Source organism: Rhamphochromis longiceps, linkage group LG7 (genome assembly GCF_057381845.1).
Source record: "Rhamphochromis longiceps isolate RC_006_pf linkage group LG7, R_longiceps_female_GT1.1, whole genome shotgun sequence".
NCBI classification, from domain to species: Eukaryota; Metazoa; Chordata; class Actinopteri; order Cichliformes; family Cichlidae; genus Rhamphochromis; species Rhamphochromis longiceps.
In genome coordinates this window covers 60,840,097-60,858,630 of record NC_140563.1, presented here as the reverse complement: position 1 = coordinate 60,858,630, position 18,534 = coordinate 60,840,097, and the positions used below count along the sequence as shown (strand labels likewise).

Here is an 18,534-nt window from a genome sequence, read left to right as displayed (position 1 = left end):
ACTCTGCACAGTTTGGCGTTGTCATTTCCTTTTCAAGAGTTTTAGTGGGCCAGCTATTTTCTCTCTGCTCTGCTCCTGACAATCTATAAACTCTAGAGGCCTTGAAATTAATTGCAGGGGGAACAAGAGACCTGATCGAATTGATGTTCTTACATTAGCCCCAGGATTAAGCTTTGCTTGTTTTTACTCTCCAATCTATTACACACTTGCTCAATATGCAGTAAGTAAAGCCATAGTGGTACATAGGTATTTGCTGGTATGCGTAGCTGAAGTTCAAAATGTCCACTTGGTATGTAAGTCAACGCTGCAAGATCAATAAATGTGAACAACATCACTCAACAACAGGACTGTTTTAAATACTGATTTGCAAGACCATATTTTTTTTAATGCTGTAACGGAAGTAAAAGAATAATCAAGTGTTAAGTGACAAACTAGAAAAGTAAAAGGTAAAGTAAACAGTTTTGGGAAGATTCATTTACTTTTTTTATGTGGGAAAAAAGTTTCACTTTTCTAGTAACACACGGCTCACACAGTGGTAAACAAGGAACAGCTCAGTTACATACTTTCCCACCATCATCTGGATCTGATGCTGGACTTCAGCCCGGACGTTAGCTGTGATGTTGTTGCCCAGCTGATCAGTGGAGCTCTGGAAGTTGTCGATCATCTGCTGGAGCTGGCCAATCATGGGGTCTCGTGTATCCTGGTCTCTCTGCTTTCTGTTCTTCATATGAGTCTCAAGCTGCTGGATGTCTACAAAGATGAAAGTCAAGAACAAAATCTCTCATCACGCAAGCAAACACATCTTAAATACTGTCACAACTCTAGTGAGCAACATTTTTCATAATGATATGAAATGAGTCAGTGCAACATGAAAAGGCTCTCTTACTTGCTTCCACTGGCTCATTTTATTTGGAGCTAGTTTGCCGAGATGCAAGTGTTGTGTGCAGATGTGACCCTACATGTGACTGCTAGAATGACTAGTGCAGGAGGATTACAGCATTATGTATCAATAATTATTATACATTTGATGTTATTGCACCATTTTAAGCGAGTAACATTTGGGCATTAAAACACTGCTGAAGGCAGATAACACAGCAGTGCAGATGTTAGTACAGCAATCACAAAAAGCGCATCAATTGCCACTTTCACAGTTACGACAGCCTGGTAACTATTTGAGGCAGACCCACTTTTTCCCCCCACTTGTAGTTCTCAGAAGTCTCTTTCTGGCATGGAGTAGGTATACTTTCTCAGGATAGGTAGAGATGTTAACATTTGGGAAACATGTTTATTAATATTAGCTTTAAATGGAGGAAAACCATGTGCAAATTCAAGTGAACAGTGAAGTACAGAATTTTCTTTTCTTACTGAGTTAACTAGCCACTGGTGAGCTATGAAATCACTTAAGAGTTTCTATTAGCAGTATGAATTGGTGGTGGTGGTGGTGGTGGTGGTGGTGGTGGTGGGGGGGGGGAGGCTGGAAGGTTATGTAGTTACCTGGGGACCTTACAGCAGTTACTTAACAGGTAGTCCCCAGAACTGCTTGCCACCAAAGCAGGTAATATTTACAAAGCAAACCTTGGATTAATTTTAAATTAGAGGAGCGGAACTGTGGCCTCTCTGTGCACATTATAAATTTAAAAAAGATCAGGTTGCGGCTTCCAAGAGTGGGCGTGAGCACAATCTCAGAATAAGCAGACTGCTTTTCAGCACATCAGCGGACTGGCTGGGTCTGTAAAGGCATCAGTACAAAAGTTGTCCCTGAGATCTTTCAGTGAGACACTTACTTAATTAGAGTTCCACATACAGCTCCTTATTTCAGAGCTAGACACTGAGAACATTCAATATGAAGAAAGCAATAATGCTAAGTATCCAAATAAGGTCATCAGCCATTGTAAGCCATCGGGATGCCTTTAAGAGAGCGTCCAGAAACTTTTAAAGCAACTGTACATCTAATGTTTTAGTGCACCTAGACAACATGTCCTGCAGTGGATCATTACATAGCTTGATATTTGTATGGTGTTTTGTACAAGTTTATCATCGTCCTTCATTTCCTTACATTCTTGTGTGCCTTGTTTGAAGCTGTCGTTGATTTGCTGAAACATGGACTGGCAGCCTCTTTCAAAAACAGGAAGCACAATGCTCTGGAAGGCATCTTTATATGCTGCCTGGATGGGGCCCTGCATCGCCTCTGCTGCTGCTCGACCAATCGCATCCGTTGTGTTCTGGTGAACAAGAGGCAGGGAGAATAGGTTGATGTAGAAAATACACAGTAAATAATCCTAAAAGGCCCATCCTGCATAGCAGTGAGGAAAAAAATACAGACAAGTGGTAAAGTAAGGCAGTCACCTACCTTCGATTTCACCACTTTGCCAACATTGTCCTTCAGGGTGACCTCCACAGCAGTCAGTTTAGCAGCAATTGTGTTGTTCAGCTGGCCTGTCACTGGCTCCAAAGTCTTAGAGATTGCTAGAGAGGGGAAAAGACAGATTAGCAGGAACCCCTCTATAATTAGGCATGTGATCGAGGCTGGAGGCAAAGAAAGACAGGAACATCTCATCCTCGAATACGAGGGCAGGAGAGGCGAGGCAGGAACACATCTCTCAAGAGACTGCTTAATTTTAGTGTCTCAGTCCAACACACCTCAGCTGCCTTTGCTATATTTAACATTACTTATGCCTCAAGATGATCTCAAGCATTAAATAACACAGTAATTTATTGATGTACAACCTGGTGTGCACTTAGAGCTTGGCTTTTTTGTCAGAGCTGGAAAAAAAACAAACAAAATGCAGCTTCACAGAAATTGTAGCCTTTGTTAATAACTGCTATATCCATATTTATATTCATCAGTGATTTGTAGTGTTAACCTCATGATATTTGGTTATTAGCAAGGAAAAATACGAGCTATTCTGTTCATAAACCATTTGCTCTTCTTTGATCAAAATGCCAATAGATCAAAAAAGGTGAAAGTAAATAAATTTTAAGTTCTTAAAACTTTAAGCTTACAAGACAACTAAGCTGAACCACAACATTTGTGCAACTTAGATTATACACACTGCGGAAAAAACACCTTAAATATTATTAAATATACCTACAATAAACATTTGTATATCAATAACAGAAAGACTTGATAAGAGACCCCAGAGGGTGGGACAGGGGTTTAACTAAGTTTGCAGCATTTGCAGACTGGACATGTTTTAGTACATAAAGATCTTCCTGCTCCTCAACTTACAAACATTAAAATGGCTCAATACCACCATCATCTGGAAAGAGAAGTGACTGATCTAACGATTGCCTGGTGAATCTATTTAGTCTGACTCAGACTGTATTATCGGTTTTCAATGTTGCTGTTAGAGACAATTGTAGGTCTAAGGAGGTTGAGGGGGAAAAGGGTCTGGACTTCTTTAATTTCTTGAAGACGCTTCCCTTCTCACCCGAGAAGCTTCCTTAGTTCTAAGAGCAATTGGTGGAGAGTCCCACATGGACCAATTGCTATTGCAACTGAACAAGCTTCTCAGATGCGAAGTTAAACATCTTCAGAAAATCCAGATGATTTTCCTTCCAAGCTCCTTAGACTACAATGACCTGGATGTCTAAGACCCTTCACAGACATAATTGGTATACAACAATAATTAACATCCCATTTGAACAGACATCTGACACTTAAAAGTAAACATCTGTACAATTCAAAAGAAATGAAAAACATGAAAAAAAAATCATGAGAAACACCTTAAAAATGTGTTATCAATACAATTCATTTCCTTTATGTGACCTTTTTAAATGTATGAATCTCAGTGATGCTTAGCAGTGAATAGCACCCATCATGCTCTGGGAGTGTGTTTGGTGTTTTCTTACTTTGTGGGACTGTTTTCTTCATTTCGTCCCGAAGCACTTTGTCCATTCTGTTGGTCAGAGCTGAGCTGAGGGCATGGCTGAGATGTTGGCTGAGTTGTTCCTGAAGCTGCTGCTGATGATTCTGACTCTCTGCCAGAACTCGCTCAAGTCTGCGGTCTGAGGTGAAGACAGGTCAAGGCTCACAAGAATATGATTGTAACCGGCTCATTGCTAAAAATGCAAGCATCCTGTAATGATAACGATTTCAAAGATGTGGCTAAAAGACATTTAAATCTTTGCACAGTCACAGCTGTTCACTGAGCCTTTGGTATAAATTTTTTCTCAAAACATTTATTTTGGAAACATAATTTTAAAAAAACCCCAAAAAAACCCAATCATGAGTGAGTGAGAGATTACTGAAGGATACGTTCTTGCTCCTGGTGATTTGTCAGGACATGTTCCACCTGAGCCATAATGGAGCTCTGCATGGTTTCAATCTGTCCCCGCAGTTCAGTTAACTCCCTCTGCTGGCTACGCAACAGCATCATCAACTCGTCCTGTACTTCTGCATTAAACTTTTAAAGATGAGGAGAAAAGCTGAATTAAAAGAATCCAAGAATGAGAAACCAAAGAGCTGCTGAAACAAACAACATGTTATCAAATAGTAATAATTTACAAGACATTATCAGTAACAATCAACTTTCTAAAATTAAAAATAAAATAAAATAATGCACTTACTGCACATAAAGGCATGACACATCTAACCAACATAAAAAAGGAAATTTTTCTTTTAGGAATTTACCTGACCAGAATCCATTTGCCTGGACTGTGATGACTCACTGTAAACATGAGAAACAATGTTTAACTAAGTACTCAATACTACTTATAGCACACTTAATACTACATTAATGCATAAAAATCAATTTGTTTCATTTACCTAAACTCCTTATTTTCTGACGTTTATTAGTTTTAAGAACTTTATTATAAAATAATATTTGGCTTAAATTAAATGCAATAATGCTAAAGAAGACAAATAACTCAATCCTGCTACTTGATGTAGACATGAAAAAAAGCATCAGTCTACCTGTAATTCAGTGTGAGTAATCACTTTCTTTTGCTAGTCAACACCCTATAAAATGCTCATACACTGGTCAAGTCTAGACCAATGTAGACGCAAGACATGCAGGAAAAAAAAAGGGTACACTTTGCAGCTACACGATCGGGCATGACGTGTAGCTGCCAAAAGTTTGATCTGTTGTCCCCCATACCACATTTTGACTGGCTCTGGTTTACTAATTCAACATTTGAGTCCCTCACTAAAAAGTGTGGCCTAAAGAAATGTGCTGATCTATGAAAACATCCTTACCAAAACCCCAAAATGAATGTAAGTCATAACTCAATTAACAGCAACAGCTTTAATAGTTTCTGGGATAAAAAAGGGAATACACAGACTACAAGATCATGTCTACAAATTTTAGTAGTCCACTGAATTTTACTATGTTTACTTAAGTGAGGGAGTTAGATAAACTGTATTCAAAAATTTTCTGGCTCTCTTGTGACATATGTGACGCAGATGTAAATATGTGTACGTGTGAAATTTAGCTTTAAACCCTGTTGATCTGTGCTCTGAATCTGTACGGTTTTTAAGATATATGGAGATTATTTTTAGATTAATGCTTCCAAACTGATGATTCTGTTAAAGCCATTAGCTGACTACAGATGTGTGAAAGGTGTTCATAGTGAGACTAAACCCATTAGTCCTCTGATTTGATGCTGGGATGATTGAGCCATTTCCTATTTCCATATATACCTCATGAAGGTCGAACAAAGTGTTTTAATTTCACCAAACTATGATCAAAAAGCAAGATAGTTTGCAGCGGCGCCATCTAATTACTTACTAATCTAAGGGTTCTCTTCGTTGTTTTCCTTTTTATTAGTTTCTGAAAACAGCAACATCTTGATGCTCAAAGTATAAACAAACCTGTCGTCTTTCTTGATCTTTCTCTTTGGCTTTGGCGATCCTCGTGGTGAGGTTTTCCAATCATTCACCGGTAGTCTATGTGAAGATCGAGAACCACAGTTTCCAGAGGATGACGCCAGACTGGCCACCTCATCATCAGGGTCACTGAGTCATACACAACACAGAAATGTAGACAGTAAGTCAGCTGCTGTAGCCTCTAAAGCAGAGTTTAGACCAGGGGTGGGCAATCTCAGTCCACGAGGGCCGGTGTCCCTGCAGGTTTTAGATGTGTCCTCGAACCAACACAGCTGATTTAAATGGCTAAATTAGCTCCTCAACATGTCCTGAAGTTCTCCAGAGTCCTGGTAACGAACTAATCATGTGATTCAGGTGTGTTGACCCAAGGTGAGATCTAAAACCTACAGGGACACTGGCCCTCGTGGACTGAGATTGCCCACCCCTGGTTTAGACCACTTGTTGTGGAATCAGCTGAAAAAAAAGTCAATAAAATCAAACCATTGCTGCGCCTTGAATGTGCAGCGCTTTATCATGAGTTTGTTGCTCATGATAAAGTCCATTCTATTGCCTGTTTCATTTGCATAAACAAATAGGTGGTGGGTTAATGTATGTTACCTCTGCTCGGCTCCAGCGTCCTGACTGTCATTCTGTGGCAGGTGATATGAGCGTCGATGGTAAGGTGAGCTCAAGTGTCTGTCCTGTGACTCCTCTCTTGAACTGCAGCAGGCATATGAGACAAACACACCAATACTTAAATTAATAAAAAAATAAATAAAAATCTTCACAATGCCATTTTCATTGCAACATAGCATGACAACCTGATGTGTACGTGAAACTACCTGAACAAAAACCAGGGGTTCTGAATGTTTTATACACAGAGAAATCAAAACAGGCTTGTGAAATGTTTCACACAGGATGGGGGTTCAAGTATTTATATGTTAGATTACACACCAGTCAACAAGTCCGTTGTCCCTGAGACTGTTCCTGGTTTCTCTGGTGATATCTGGAGCAGCTGGCCATGGTGTGTGGCTAACGTTGCCATCTGAGGACCCTCCTCCTATCACAGGATTTTCCTGTGATAGCGCATTCTCAAGCAGAGATGGTGTGTGACTCAGTCTGGACTCAGACTCTGCTGCCCCACCCACAGGCCCTTCTGCACCTCCAAGTTCAAGGGCCAACAAGCTGCAACACAATATATATTGGCTTATGTAATTTAGAGAGCATTTCTGGACTGGGAAAATAAAATATAAAGCCAACACAAATGTACATACATTAAAACAAGAAAGTGAAATGAAACTGCAGAATCAGAATCAACAGTAATTATGGTTATGTAAGGTTATGGAATAAGCAAGCTGTCAAACTGGTGACATGTACAATGTTTTCCCATTACAAACACATTACCATTTACCATATCGCTTGCACAGTGATCTTAACTTTGACATTATTACCATTGAAACAAAAAGAAAGAGCTGAGGTTGCGTTGCACAAATGATAACACTTAAGTGGATTCAAAATAGTTTTAAATGTTTCCACAACTTTTTGTTGTCTCTGTATCATTACAACATCCACACAGCTCTGACTCCACTGACATATAACCAAAGCTAATCTAACATTACGCACATTAGCCAATCAATGTCCTAACTAAAACATTTCTTATAGTATAATAAATGCCATCAAAAAATAAAAGCAGGGTTGCACAGATGCAGGCAGTGCAGAAACATCCCCCTGCAGCCAACGACAGAACAGTTAGCATCTGCTGCAGGGAGTTATCAAGAGCAGCCCTAGTGAGGAAATAGAACTGGTCAGGGGCTGCTTATATCTGAATTTGATGTCACAAATGGCTGCAAACATGAGTGGCTCATTGAGAGAAATTGTAGGATTCATGTGGAAAAGAAAATATACAAGGAGATTGTCTTTTCTCACACCCTGTGCTCTAAAACAGTGAGGAAGATGGTTTTACATAATGTGCTACTACCCTAATCAAATGGAGTAGTAAACATAAAAAGTGTCAAACTTTAGTTTAAGTGGATCATAAAATCTCAACACTATTATTTCTGCATGCTTTTTAATACTCCTAATCGCTTTTTAATTTACATACCCGCTGTTGCTGGCTGAGCGTGGTGAGGTTAACAAGTGCAGTGCAGAGGCGGCAGAGGCCATGCTGTCTGTCTGGAGGGCAGAAAGAGGCAAGGGATCCAAGCTGGACACTAGTCCACGCTGAAGCTGCAGGGTCTGAGAGGCGATCTCTGGCATGTCCTGGGACATGGCTGTGGATGCTGAGGAGATGACGTCAGGGGAGCGGGCTCTAGTTGGAGATGCCAAAGGTGGCAGGAGTGGAGGATCTAGAACCTGAGAGCTGTCGAGTACCAGAGGACCACTAGGGGTTGCCAAAGCCTGGATATGGAGAATAAGAGTTTATTAAAATAAGTCATGTCATGAAGAAAAGGGCAAGGTTAGTTGAAGTAGGAGAGTGGTTTAGATCATACCTGCAGGCTCTCGAGTCCGGGAAGTAGCACAGTGGAAGCAGCTCTTGGGCTGCTGGTGGAGGCAGAGAGTGGCAGCCCAGTACTGCTGTTGTCAGCCCTGTTAGGACTCTGACTTGCATCCTCCATAGCTCTGAAAAACAAGCATACATATTCCCAAATGTAACCAAAACCAAAACAGTAGGGAATTATTTGTATTCAGCTGTTAGAGATAAATGGAGTCTTTAAAGTAAACAAAAGATAACAGAGGCTTATTTTTTATAATTAACAACTGGAGATAGAAAACAACCCAAAATCATTTGTCTTCATCCCTGGCTTATTTGAAATAAGTACAAATCTAAAAACTCCACATCCTGGTAAACATAATCTGTAAGAACAGCATTCACCAACCCAAACTGCATGTTATAAGGACACAGATGATAAAATATCATTTGTGATATCATCTTCACACTTTCATATACTAAAATTTTCCGTTTTCAAATGAATATATAGAGAATTCTTAATTCCATACCTGTTTGTTGAGTCAGAGTTGCTGCTTATAGCTGTCACAATGGTCAGACTGCTGGCACTGCTCCCCGGAGATGCTGGTACCTGAAAGGATGACAAAAAGATGATCTTCAGGCAGAAAATATGATAGAAGGTTTGGATAATCACTGTTCAGTGTTTATAAATCGGTTTAACTGAAGCGCATTGCAGATAAGTTGGGTGTTTCACATCTGAACCCCATTCGCAATGATTATATTTATCCAATATTTTATTGACTTTATTCAACTGGGACTGTAGAAGGCTGGGAGACGGTGGAGGGGTGTCCCTTGACTGGGTAACTGGTCCATCAAGGGGCTAACACAGTGTAACATTCAAACCTACAGCTAATTTGGACTCACCAGTTAACCCAACATGCATATCTTGAGACTATGGAAGAAAACCAGAGCATCCATAAAAGCAAAGAGCTAATAAGGAACAATTTGTCCTTTTGTATGTTATCAGCTTTTCTTTCAGTGCATAACTAGTCCTATTTAGTTTGCACTAGTGTGTATTAACAGGGTGTTGAGTGCTGTTGCCAACTATAGATCAATATGTGGGCGAAGGTGCTATTCACCGTGTGACAAATCAAAAGAAGACACATGGTGTTCATTTGCTGAAGCTGTAACGGTTTTGGTCGTTCTGTAAACTTCAGAAATTTTTTAGACTCATCAATTTTCTTCTCATCAATCTACACAGAATATTCATAAAGAATGAACAAATACAAGCTTTTTTAATACAAATTAACATAACTAATCTATATTACAAAACTTGCAATTAATATCCAATGCCCAAAGATGGTTATCAATTGTCTTTGAGATGGTTCCTCAAACTGACTGGAACCCACTGGTACCTAACTACATTCAACACCTATGAGTTTAAAACTTATAGCTCACAGAACCAAGCTGTGTGGTTGAGAACAAAGGTGTGTCAGGGCAAAGACTCAAGAAGATTTGCTGTTGTCATTGCTGCCAAAGGTGCTTTAATCAATTATGAAGTGAAAGGTTTTAATAGATTTCACTTCATAAAAACGAACTGAAAGGTATTAATTTGCAATAATACTTTTGCAAATGTAATACTTAAACATTTTTTGTATCTTGTGGAGTATTAGGTCTAGTTAGATGAGGTAAAAAGAATGGAAAAGGTTTGAAAACTTTCTGACTACAGCGTAAGGATAAGTTCATACTGAAGTGCTCGGTGTCATGAAGGCATCAGGAGTCATCAGCTTGGGCATCACTCCGCTGCCGGTGCCTGAATTTGACAGGAAGTCTGAGGGAGCAGGAAGTGATGGGATCTTCCTTAGATCAGTCTGTGAGCCACTTCCTGAATCCTTGTCAGAGCTTTGATCAGTGAGATGATCTGAAAACCCAGCTGGAGACATAAAAAGTGAAATTACTTCCATTTTGTGGCAGAATTTGATCTAAAATAAATAATTTTTAAATGATGTATAAGCAGATATAAATAAATTTGATTTCAAAACTAAAGTAAATTATTTATGAGAGAAGACTAGAGGTGGACCAAATGTGGAGTAATCATACAAGTTGCCTTATTTTCATTGAATTCGTCCCTCTCAGCATAAATACTAAATCCTGTCAGTTAAAGAAACTGCTATCTTACCCAGACCATCCTGAGAATCTGAATGAGGAAGGAAGGCCGCAGAGTTGGAACCAGCATTGGGCTGAAACCAAATCTGAACATCCTGCAAACTCCTGCAAACATATAAATGTAGAGACATTAAACAAAATTACTAATAATTACTGATACTGCCATATCATACCATGTGTAAAATGAGCAGCAAGCTGCCTCTGCATTGACGACTATAGTATCTTTACTCCAAATAGAAAATGGCACACTTGTCAGTCTTTCATTTGGGTTGACTGCTTTCAGAGGGTGGGTGGGTACAGAGAGACGTGGTATACAGCACTGTTTTAACAAAGAACAATTACATGCTATATGTCCTGTCCTTCTACAGAAGCTTTCCAGTACAGTAGATTTTTCCACAGCACCGACCCAGTGTTGGAAAGAAATGTCAGCTCCAACACAAGAGACTGACACTAGTCACCAAGTACACAATAAGTGTGCACATCTGCAAGCAATTCCATGGAAATATACGGAGCTTGCTGACTGGATGAAAGGCTCCTTTACAGAAGAAATCCAATAAACTTGGCTGACAGCAGAATTATGAATATGTTAAACTGAGCGTGGTTGCCCATTCTATTCTATTTTCAAGAAAAAAATATTACAACACAACAATATTAGTGAGTCCTATAAGAAAGTTAATCACTGGTGTGTACTAGGAAAAAAAGCACATTTTGGTCATTCAGTGTGCATATAACTGACCGCCTGTAAACCAAGATGTCCTGTTAAAGCGTTAAGTTAAAGTGACACAATCTTAACACTTTTCACCAAAAAAAAAAAAGGAAGAAAAGAAGAAAACTCACTTGGTGTGGACACAGTAGAGTTTAATCTGGATTCCAGATTTGGACTCTGTGGGTCCTTGAGGGCCCTCTGGAAAAGATACACATGAAAAACATGTGGCATTAATGAGGAACAAACATATTTAATTTCAACTTTGAAGATGGCTTAAAGCACAAAAAAAAAAAAAACAATTCCAATGTGTGTGTGCACATGTCTATGCACATGCATGTGTCTATGTACCTGTTGTCATGCTTTCACTCTCCTCCTCAGCAGGAAGGACCTCAGTGTGCCGCAATCGACACTGGGTAACATCACGTACCCCAAAGCTGAGCACAGGGTGGGTCAGCAGGAACTCTGACACAGCTGTGAAATTTGCCTTTCCTTTCTCCAAGTCCTGTCGCAGCTCCATCACATATAAAACCTGCAACATCAGCCAAGTATGAAACTAAGCTTAGGAGGAAGTGGTAACATGGGTAGCCAAGAAAGTGGCATTATTCAGGGACTTTCACAAACAGAGCAGGTTTCCTTGTACACTTGATGCGTGGTCTTTGATCAGTGTGTCTAGAAAGGTAGTTAATTCAGGATTTGTATCTTTTGTATTGATGAAGTGTGCCAATTAATTTACACAAAGTGATAGAAAAGTGAGCACTTTAAAAAGGGGGTTGCACAATATGATTTCTCACAATGATTACTTGCTTAAAACCTATTTTAAAACATTTGTGCTAACCTTCCTTTGCACATCAGTGAGGATCAGATACTCAGCAGAGAGGTCCAGGCTGGCCTTGAGGCTTGGCAGAGTCGATGAGTTTAATGGATCAGGGGAGAACCTTTAAGAGAAAAGTACTGTGAAATTAGTATCTTTGTATGCTGTCCTTAAACAAATGGTTTCAGCTAAAATATCAACAACAGTCCTCACCAAATGTCTTCAGTACAAGAATCATTTTACTTTGGGACTAGTAAAAACCCCTTTTGTGGGCCTTTCCTGGGAGACATTTTTTTGCTTTTACAGAGCATTACTGTTAGACCAGGTTTGTACACCAAGGCCAACCAGCCAGATACTGGTTTGGAATAATGTTTCCCTTAAGACGTGAGCTTTTTTTTGACCATGTCCTGATTTCTTTAAGGTGTACTGGAGGTGTGCTGAGGTACTGAGGGTGCAAGCAGAAAAAAAAAAAAAAAAGAGAACTCACAGCTGTTCACGTTACATTTACTAACTATTCTTATACATGCTTTCTGCCATCCCATGCTACATTTATAATAACGGTTGAGAAAAATATAAAATGACTAAAAAATAATTAGTGCTTTCAGCGTTAATTTTGTTAAAATGACGTTAACGACATAACTGCATTAACGCAGCAAATCTCCGTTAGCGAGTTAATGCGGCTCCCCCCGTGCGAGGGGCTGCGCGGCACTAACGCGTTAACGAGCTAACATTAACATCATTTTAACAAAATTAACGCTGGCAGCACTAAAAAATGTATTTCAAATAATAGACACCTGATGGTTTGTAAACAGGTCCAGGAAACAGTGCACCACATCTTCAACTCCTGGTTTTGGTCAGCTCCAGTTATCAGAAATCGCCAGAAAGGAACCCTGTAATGAAAAGTAAAAGGGGACAGAATTGTCAATGAGAAGAAAAAAGACACACTTGAATAAAAACCCACCAGGACAGCCTGTGATAAATTTGCACTTTGAGTTTGTGTGTGCAGACTCACTCGGGATCCTGCCTCTTGTGGTTGTCACAGAAAAGAAGACAGGAGAGAGGACGTCCTCCATGAGGCCGCAATTCATGAAGACATCTATTTTTAAGGAAAAATGCAAAAGTGAATAAAGGGCAGAGGTGGGAAAACCACATAGAAGAAAAGGAAAAAACAAAGTGGTAAACCATTTAAGAATTAATTAATTGGTTTGCTTACCTGGGTTTGTCTTGCCCGCCTTCTATGTATATCTGCCAGAACTTGATGTATCCATCATGGCTGGCTGTGGCTAACACGGTTCCATCTGGAGAGAGTGCGCCTTCACTGACTCTCTGGATAAACCAAAATTAAACAATGTTCATAGTCAATAATGCAACAATTCTCAGGAAACGTGAGACCTTAAGTACATTAGTTCCAGACATTTTGTTGTACAAACCAAGACAATGAAATGTGTCATGTTTATTTCAGAGTTTTTCATATGAAAATGAAGTCCCACCTGGGTATGCCCCTTGACTGCGATGAGGCCCTCCTTTACTTCTGTGGCATCAACAGGCCAGCTGCTGTTGTTGGCTCTCAAGGCCTCCAGATCCCATACCTCAGCCTAGAAAAGGGGAAACAGTAAAATTAGAGATGAAACATTTCTGCTTTTTCTGCAAGTGTTTTGTGTTTTAGCTGAGACACAGGATTGTATTGCTCTGTCAGCTAAAAATCAGTGAATGAACAACGACATCATTATTCCTCTGTGGGCAACATCACACTACTTTTTAATGTATGTAAATCTATATATATTTATCAAATTTATAACAATGTCCTAGTGTAGGCAACTGAGTACTCAAAGTTTTATTCTATGTCAAAGTTCATTGGCTTTTCATCCAGCTCAGACAAACATATCTGTGTCAAACATTTATACCCTGTCTTCATGTAGAAGAGCCAAAGTTTGACTGGCATCATCCTGGTTCTCCTCATTGTCATCCTGGATGAATGGACACCAGATGAGGCGACGATGGGAATTCAGTGGAGTGTTTTCTGGCCGTCGGATATGAACTACTATCTGATCTCTATATAAAACATGGGTTAAGGAAAATGGGAGACAAGAATAGTTTTGGAATTCCTTCTGTAACTGTGACAAAAGCAGAGGTGAAGATCAGTGTAATCTTTAACTTGCTAGTTTAGAAGCAAACAAAGGTAACTAGGTAGTGAAGATACAGCCTTCATTGGCAGTATCCACACACACACAGACACACACACGCATTCAGTTTCTCCTACATTCAGGATACAGTATCTTGTTGGCAGTGTAGGTGAGCTGCCAGACCATCAGGTTGCCCGCTTCATCTACACAACCTAACAGAGATGAATCAAGGTGGGCGAAAGCCAGATCTGTGACGGCCCCGGTGAATCCCTTCAGTAAGGAACGCTCACCAAACTCCAAACTGAGGACACGAACCATAGCATGATTGTTGGCTCCTGAGGGGAAAAAAATGCCCAAAGATAAACCAAGGAGCCTTTGTTATTATAGCATTGAATACACAGCAAATCCATTGAACAATGTTGTAAACAACCATAGTATAAATAAAAGTTTAATAAGTGGTATGAGCAACATTTTCAGCCCTTTAAAGTAATGGACTACAATGCATAGTAATTCTGGTGGAACATATGAAACAGCTCAACTGAGCCTTGAGATCAGACCGTTCATAGTTTCCCATTATGCACTTACAGAACGTAACTGCCTTTATGCAGCAACATGAATTATCAAAGAGCTGATTAGCTAAAACAAAATTTATTTTTTTTAAAATGACACAGAAAAGGAGAAGAATTGTTTTTTCTGCACAGCAAAGGACATCCTTAGATCTGTCAGACCAGGGAGGGGAAAAAAATTTATCTTTAGTCTTTATGCTGTGAAAAATTTCTAAATTGTGTGTGCACACCACTCCCAGAAAAACCAAGAGTAGATTGGAAAGCAAAAAGAAAAACATGCAAGAAACAACATCGGGGATCAGCAACAGAGACCAATTACTTTAACCAGACCACAACCAGATCACTGTCAAGCAGTGTGGGTACAGGGGAGACTGATGCTGAGGAAACCATTTATAAGGACAAACAATTTGGCAGCTAAAATTAAATTTTAAAATGAACATGCACAGAAGGATTTTTGGAGATTTCGAGTGCATACTCCTTCATAGTAGACCTTTACGCCTTCATAGGAATAAAGGTAGGTCTGTTCAGTCAAACCAGACAGAATATCAGATTGCTCTGAAAGTAAAGTTTAATATTCTGTCTGAAGTACAGTCTGAAGTATACAGAAGGATTTTGAATGCAAACTTATAAAGAAATCACACGAAATGTTCAACCTCCAACCAAAGAATATCTTGTGAAGACTTCACAGAGCGCTTCAAAAAATCCAATCAAAGAGCAACTTTGGGATTCATTACTTCAAAATGAGCTTGGATACTAAATTAAAAGCTCTGCAACCTGGAACAAAGAAGAAACCTGTGTGTGTGTGTGTGTGTGTGTGTGTGTGTGTGTGTAATATATACATTATTTATATTTATTTTATTTATTTATTTATTTATTTATTTTTTTTTTTTTGGGGGGGGGGGGGACTGCGCATACAGTGCTTTAAATTGGGTCTGTATTCTAAAGCCACATACAATAATGTTATATCCTAAATGTCTGTGGTAGAAGCTCGTGTTGGATTATTATACCCCTCTTGAGTTTAAAGATGATTATGATGATTAACTTTTAGGAGCTGAAGCCACTCAAAAACACTGTACCTCTGATGGCGTAGGCCAGGAAGGCATTGGACACAGCTATCAGTCTGCCGTAATAATACTTGTGCTCCCAGTCGTACTTAGCAACAGGCTGAATCTTCACCTGAAAGAATCACAAAAAAAACATTGAAAACAGATGAGTAACCTCTGAACAAAGTTAATAAGGAATTAAAAACTGACAAGGCAAAGAACCTCAAAAGCTGAAGAAAGTCTAAATGATGCTTTAGATGATCTGTGTTTTTATAACTGTACAATTCCATTTTCCATCATATCATTTTCTCAAATTATGTGAAAACCATATCATTTGATAATGATATGACATTTTATGAAATGTTATAAAAAGAGAATAGGAGACTATAGTGCTCATAAAAATTAGTTCAGATATCTTTAGATAAATACTGTAGCTTATCACTTGTAAAAAAGAAAAAACAAAAAAAACAAAACACCATGTTGAGTCATCACAGATACAGGCTCAGATAAAAATAACAGCCACAGTCAGAAGTACTGACTGTCTCCAAATTTCTCATTTGTTCTCTTCACCAGAGCTGCCAGGTTGTAGCTGATGATTTGGTTTCTTACCTTGTTGCTGCCTCGAGCCTTGCTGTTGATGCTAGAGTCTTGGCTTGCCACAATCTCCACATTGTTAGAAGTAATTGGAATACAGGTAGAGCCATCATCACCAGAAAGGCAGCTGAAATTGCAGCACATTGATTCAGTTAAAAAAATAAAACAAAACAAACAAACAAAAAACTCAAAAGTCCTTATAAATATGACACCACTAAGCAGGTTAAATGAGAAACTCACATTATCTGAATCTCCTGAGCACTGCTGAGATCTGTGGAGATGGGTCTTGTCGATTCTGACATGGTTGACCGGTCAGTGCTCCCCAGAAGGCCTGTTCCCAATAGCCCATTCAGCTCTCCATTAAAAGATGGCTTTCTACCACTTTCACTTGAATTTCCATCTGAGAAAGACAATGAAAGTAGGAGATCCAGCAGCTGCAAAGAGCTTGTGTTTGTTCTGGGTCTTCCTTACCAGCTTACTTTTGACTCATCTCAGAGCCTGACACAATCATGTCACTGATGCACAATTGTACAGTGATTTTAGACTTTGCAACAAAACAATGAGTCACATGCAGTCTCATAGTGATACACACAATATTCATTACAACGTGTAGGACAATATTTTTTTAACCTATATTTTCAATGGCGATCTATTAGGCTCATTTCCAGCACATATTTTTCTGAGGATTTAAGGCACTCTAAAATTATGCTTATTTATCTTATACAGAGCCTTGATGCAGACCCTCACTTTATTTGTCTGAGAAAAAGGCTGTTTAAGAAACCTTCCCCTCATTTTAAGGCAATGTTCTTATGATTGGCAGCTCCTCTCAAACAGAAGAATTAACAGCAGGCAAATGGGGTTTGTGTGCTCACAACAAGACGTGTGTCTGATATTACCATATTAAAAATATCCATTGCTACTGACATCATACAAAGCCTAAAGCAGACAAAACTTTCCACATGTAGATTAAACTGAGTCTTAGTAAAGAAAAGTTAAACCAAAAGAAATGTTTAATCTAGGACTGGATTTAAAGCATCCCTGGGAAACAGAGCCTAAAGTTTTAGACAAACAAAGAATTCAGGTCGTAGTATGTTATGTATTTAATACTTCTGATTCTCCACGGTTTATAAGCATTTACTAATGAAAAAGGCAGCAAAGTAAAGAGACGTTAAGGCGTAATATATGCTCCTTTTCCATTCTGGTGTTACTTCAAAGTGTGCCGAAACGGTCAACAAGTAGTGTACTGGTCTGAGAGTCCAATTTCTACACCTACCCCCAACATAAAATACTATGACGTAAAGATAATTAAGGCTAACACAGGTGCAAGATACTGAGTTCCTAAAATCAGCATGTCTTCTTCACACTACATGATAAAGTTGCCATGCAATACATCGCAAGTGAGACAAACAAACACACGTGAATTGGTGTTCCCAAATTAGTAAAGTAAGTCCACCCTTCTGCGCAGTTTGTGGGGGCTTGTTCACACCAGTTAAATGCCTCACATTAATTAAGGACAAAGGTATAACCACTTTTATGGCTTCGAAGTAAAAACAGCAAGTTAATTTCTACTAGACGAAATATTTACCTAAGACACGCTTTTTTACACCAAAAAACCAGATACACACATACGCTAAGCTCCTAACCGAGCTAACACTGAGGATGATAAAATACTTTACGACGCAGTTAGCACTCCAACATTACGACGACCCGATACACTTTCGCGGCTCCGCGGAAATTAGTGTTAAAACAGATTCAGTGTGATTCAACTGTGTTTTCACGCAAAAGCTGCAGTTGACCCTGACTTCGTTTCAACACAACTAAGCGACACACATCACGCTGGCTAAGTTATTTATTTAGCTAGCCAGCTAACTAGCATTCAACTAGCTTCTGCGGCCTAAACCAGCGCAGGCGCTTTCGCTCACGGCCCCCACTTACCGGTGCTGTTCCCGGGGCGGTCGAGCTTGAGGATGTCCCGAAGATGCTGGGTTGCACCCTCGATGTCTATATTAGTATTGGACGCCATGGGTGAGGGAAAGGGGAGCTCGGGTTTGTTCAGGGGGAAAGGATGAATTTTGTTTCCTGCGATGCTGCTGTCACTGTTCACCCCGAGCAACCGTCTAAACTTCCGTTTCGTCCGCGCAATGGATTCCGACTTGTCATTGTGTCAGGTCAATGGTTCCCACCTCGAACGCTACTGACGTTCATTTTTTCCACGAGAAGACACCAGTCACTAACTTTGTTAGATATTTGAGTTGAATTATTATTATTGTCCT

General features: G+C 39.5%; 1 protein-coding gene across 1 annotated transcript in view; it reads right to left on the bottom strand.

Annotated features, from left to right (window-relative positions):
- The window catches only part of edc4 (enhancer of mRNA decapping 4), a 29,905-nt gene extending 11,490 nt beyond the window's left edge, over positions 1–18,415 (bottom strand). The window contains exons 1-27 of the mRNA XM_085414683.1: positions 18,197–18,415; positions 16,502–16,661; positions 16,277–16,388; positions 15,701–15,800; positions 14,207–14,393; positions 13,840–13,987; positions 13,426–13,530; positions 13,149–13,261; positions 12,948–13,031; positions 12,730–12,825; positions 11,960–12,059; positions 11,473–11,653; positions 11,256–11,322; positions 10,432–10,523; positions 10,001–10,185; positions 8,804–8,883; positions 8,296–8,425; positions 7,908–8,203; positions 6,761–6,991; positions 6,425–6,526; positions 5,813–5,956; positions 4,634–4,670; positions 4,259–4,406; positions 3,853–4,008; positions 2,351–2,466; positions 2,057–2,222; positions 564–750 (exon numbers count right to left, since the gene is read on the bottom strand). Of these exons, the coding sequence (XP_085270809.1) occupies positions 564–750; positions 2,057–2,222; positions 2,351–2,466; positions 3,853–4,008; positions 4,259–4,406; positions 4,634–4,670; positions 5,813–5,956; positions 6,425–6,526; positions 6,761–6,991; positions 7,908–8,203; positions 8,296–8,425; positions 8,804–8,883; positions 10,001–10,185; positions 10,432–10,523; positions 11,256–11,322; positions 11,473–11,653; positions 11,960–12,059; positions 12,730–12,825; positions 12,948–13,031; positions 13,149–13,261; positions 13,426–13,530; positions 13,840–13,987; positions 14,207–14,393; positions 15,701–15,800; positions 16,277–16,388; positions 16,502–16,661; positions 18,197–18,284 (3,611 nt within the window). The 5' untranslated portion in view covers positions 18,285–18,415. The remainder of the gene's footprint in view (positions 1–563; positions 751–2,056; positions 2,223–2,350; positions 2,467–3,852; positions 4,009–4,258; positions 4,407–4,633; positions 4,671–5,812; positions 5,957–6,424; positions 6,527–6,760; positions 6,992–7,907; positions 8,204–8,295; positions 8,426–8,803; positions 8,884–10,000; positions 10,186–10,431; positions 10,524–11,255; positions 11,323–11,472; positions 11,654–11,959; positions 12,060–12,729; positions 12,826–12,947; positions 13,032–13,148; positions 13,262–13,425; positions 13,531–13,839; positions 13,988–14,206; positions 14,394–15,700; positions 15,801–16,276; positions 16,389–16,501; positions 16,662–18,196) is intronic.
- Between the last annotated feature and the right edge of the window lie 119 nt (positions 18,416–18,534).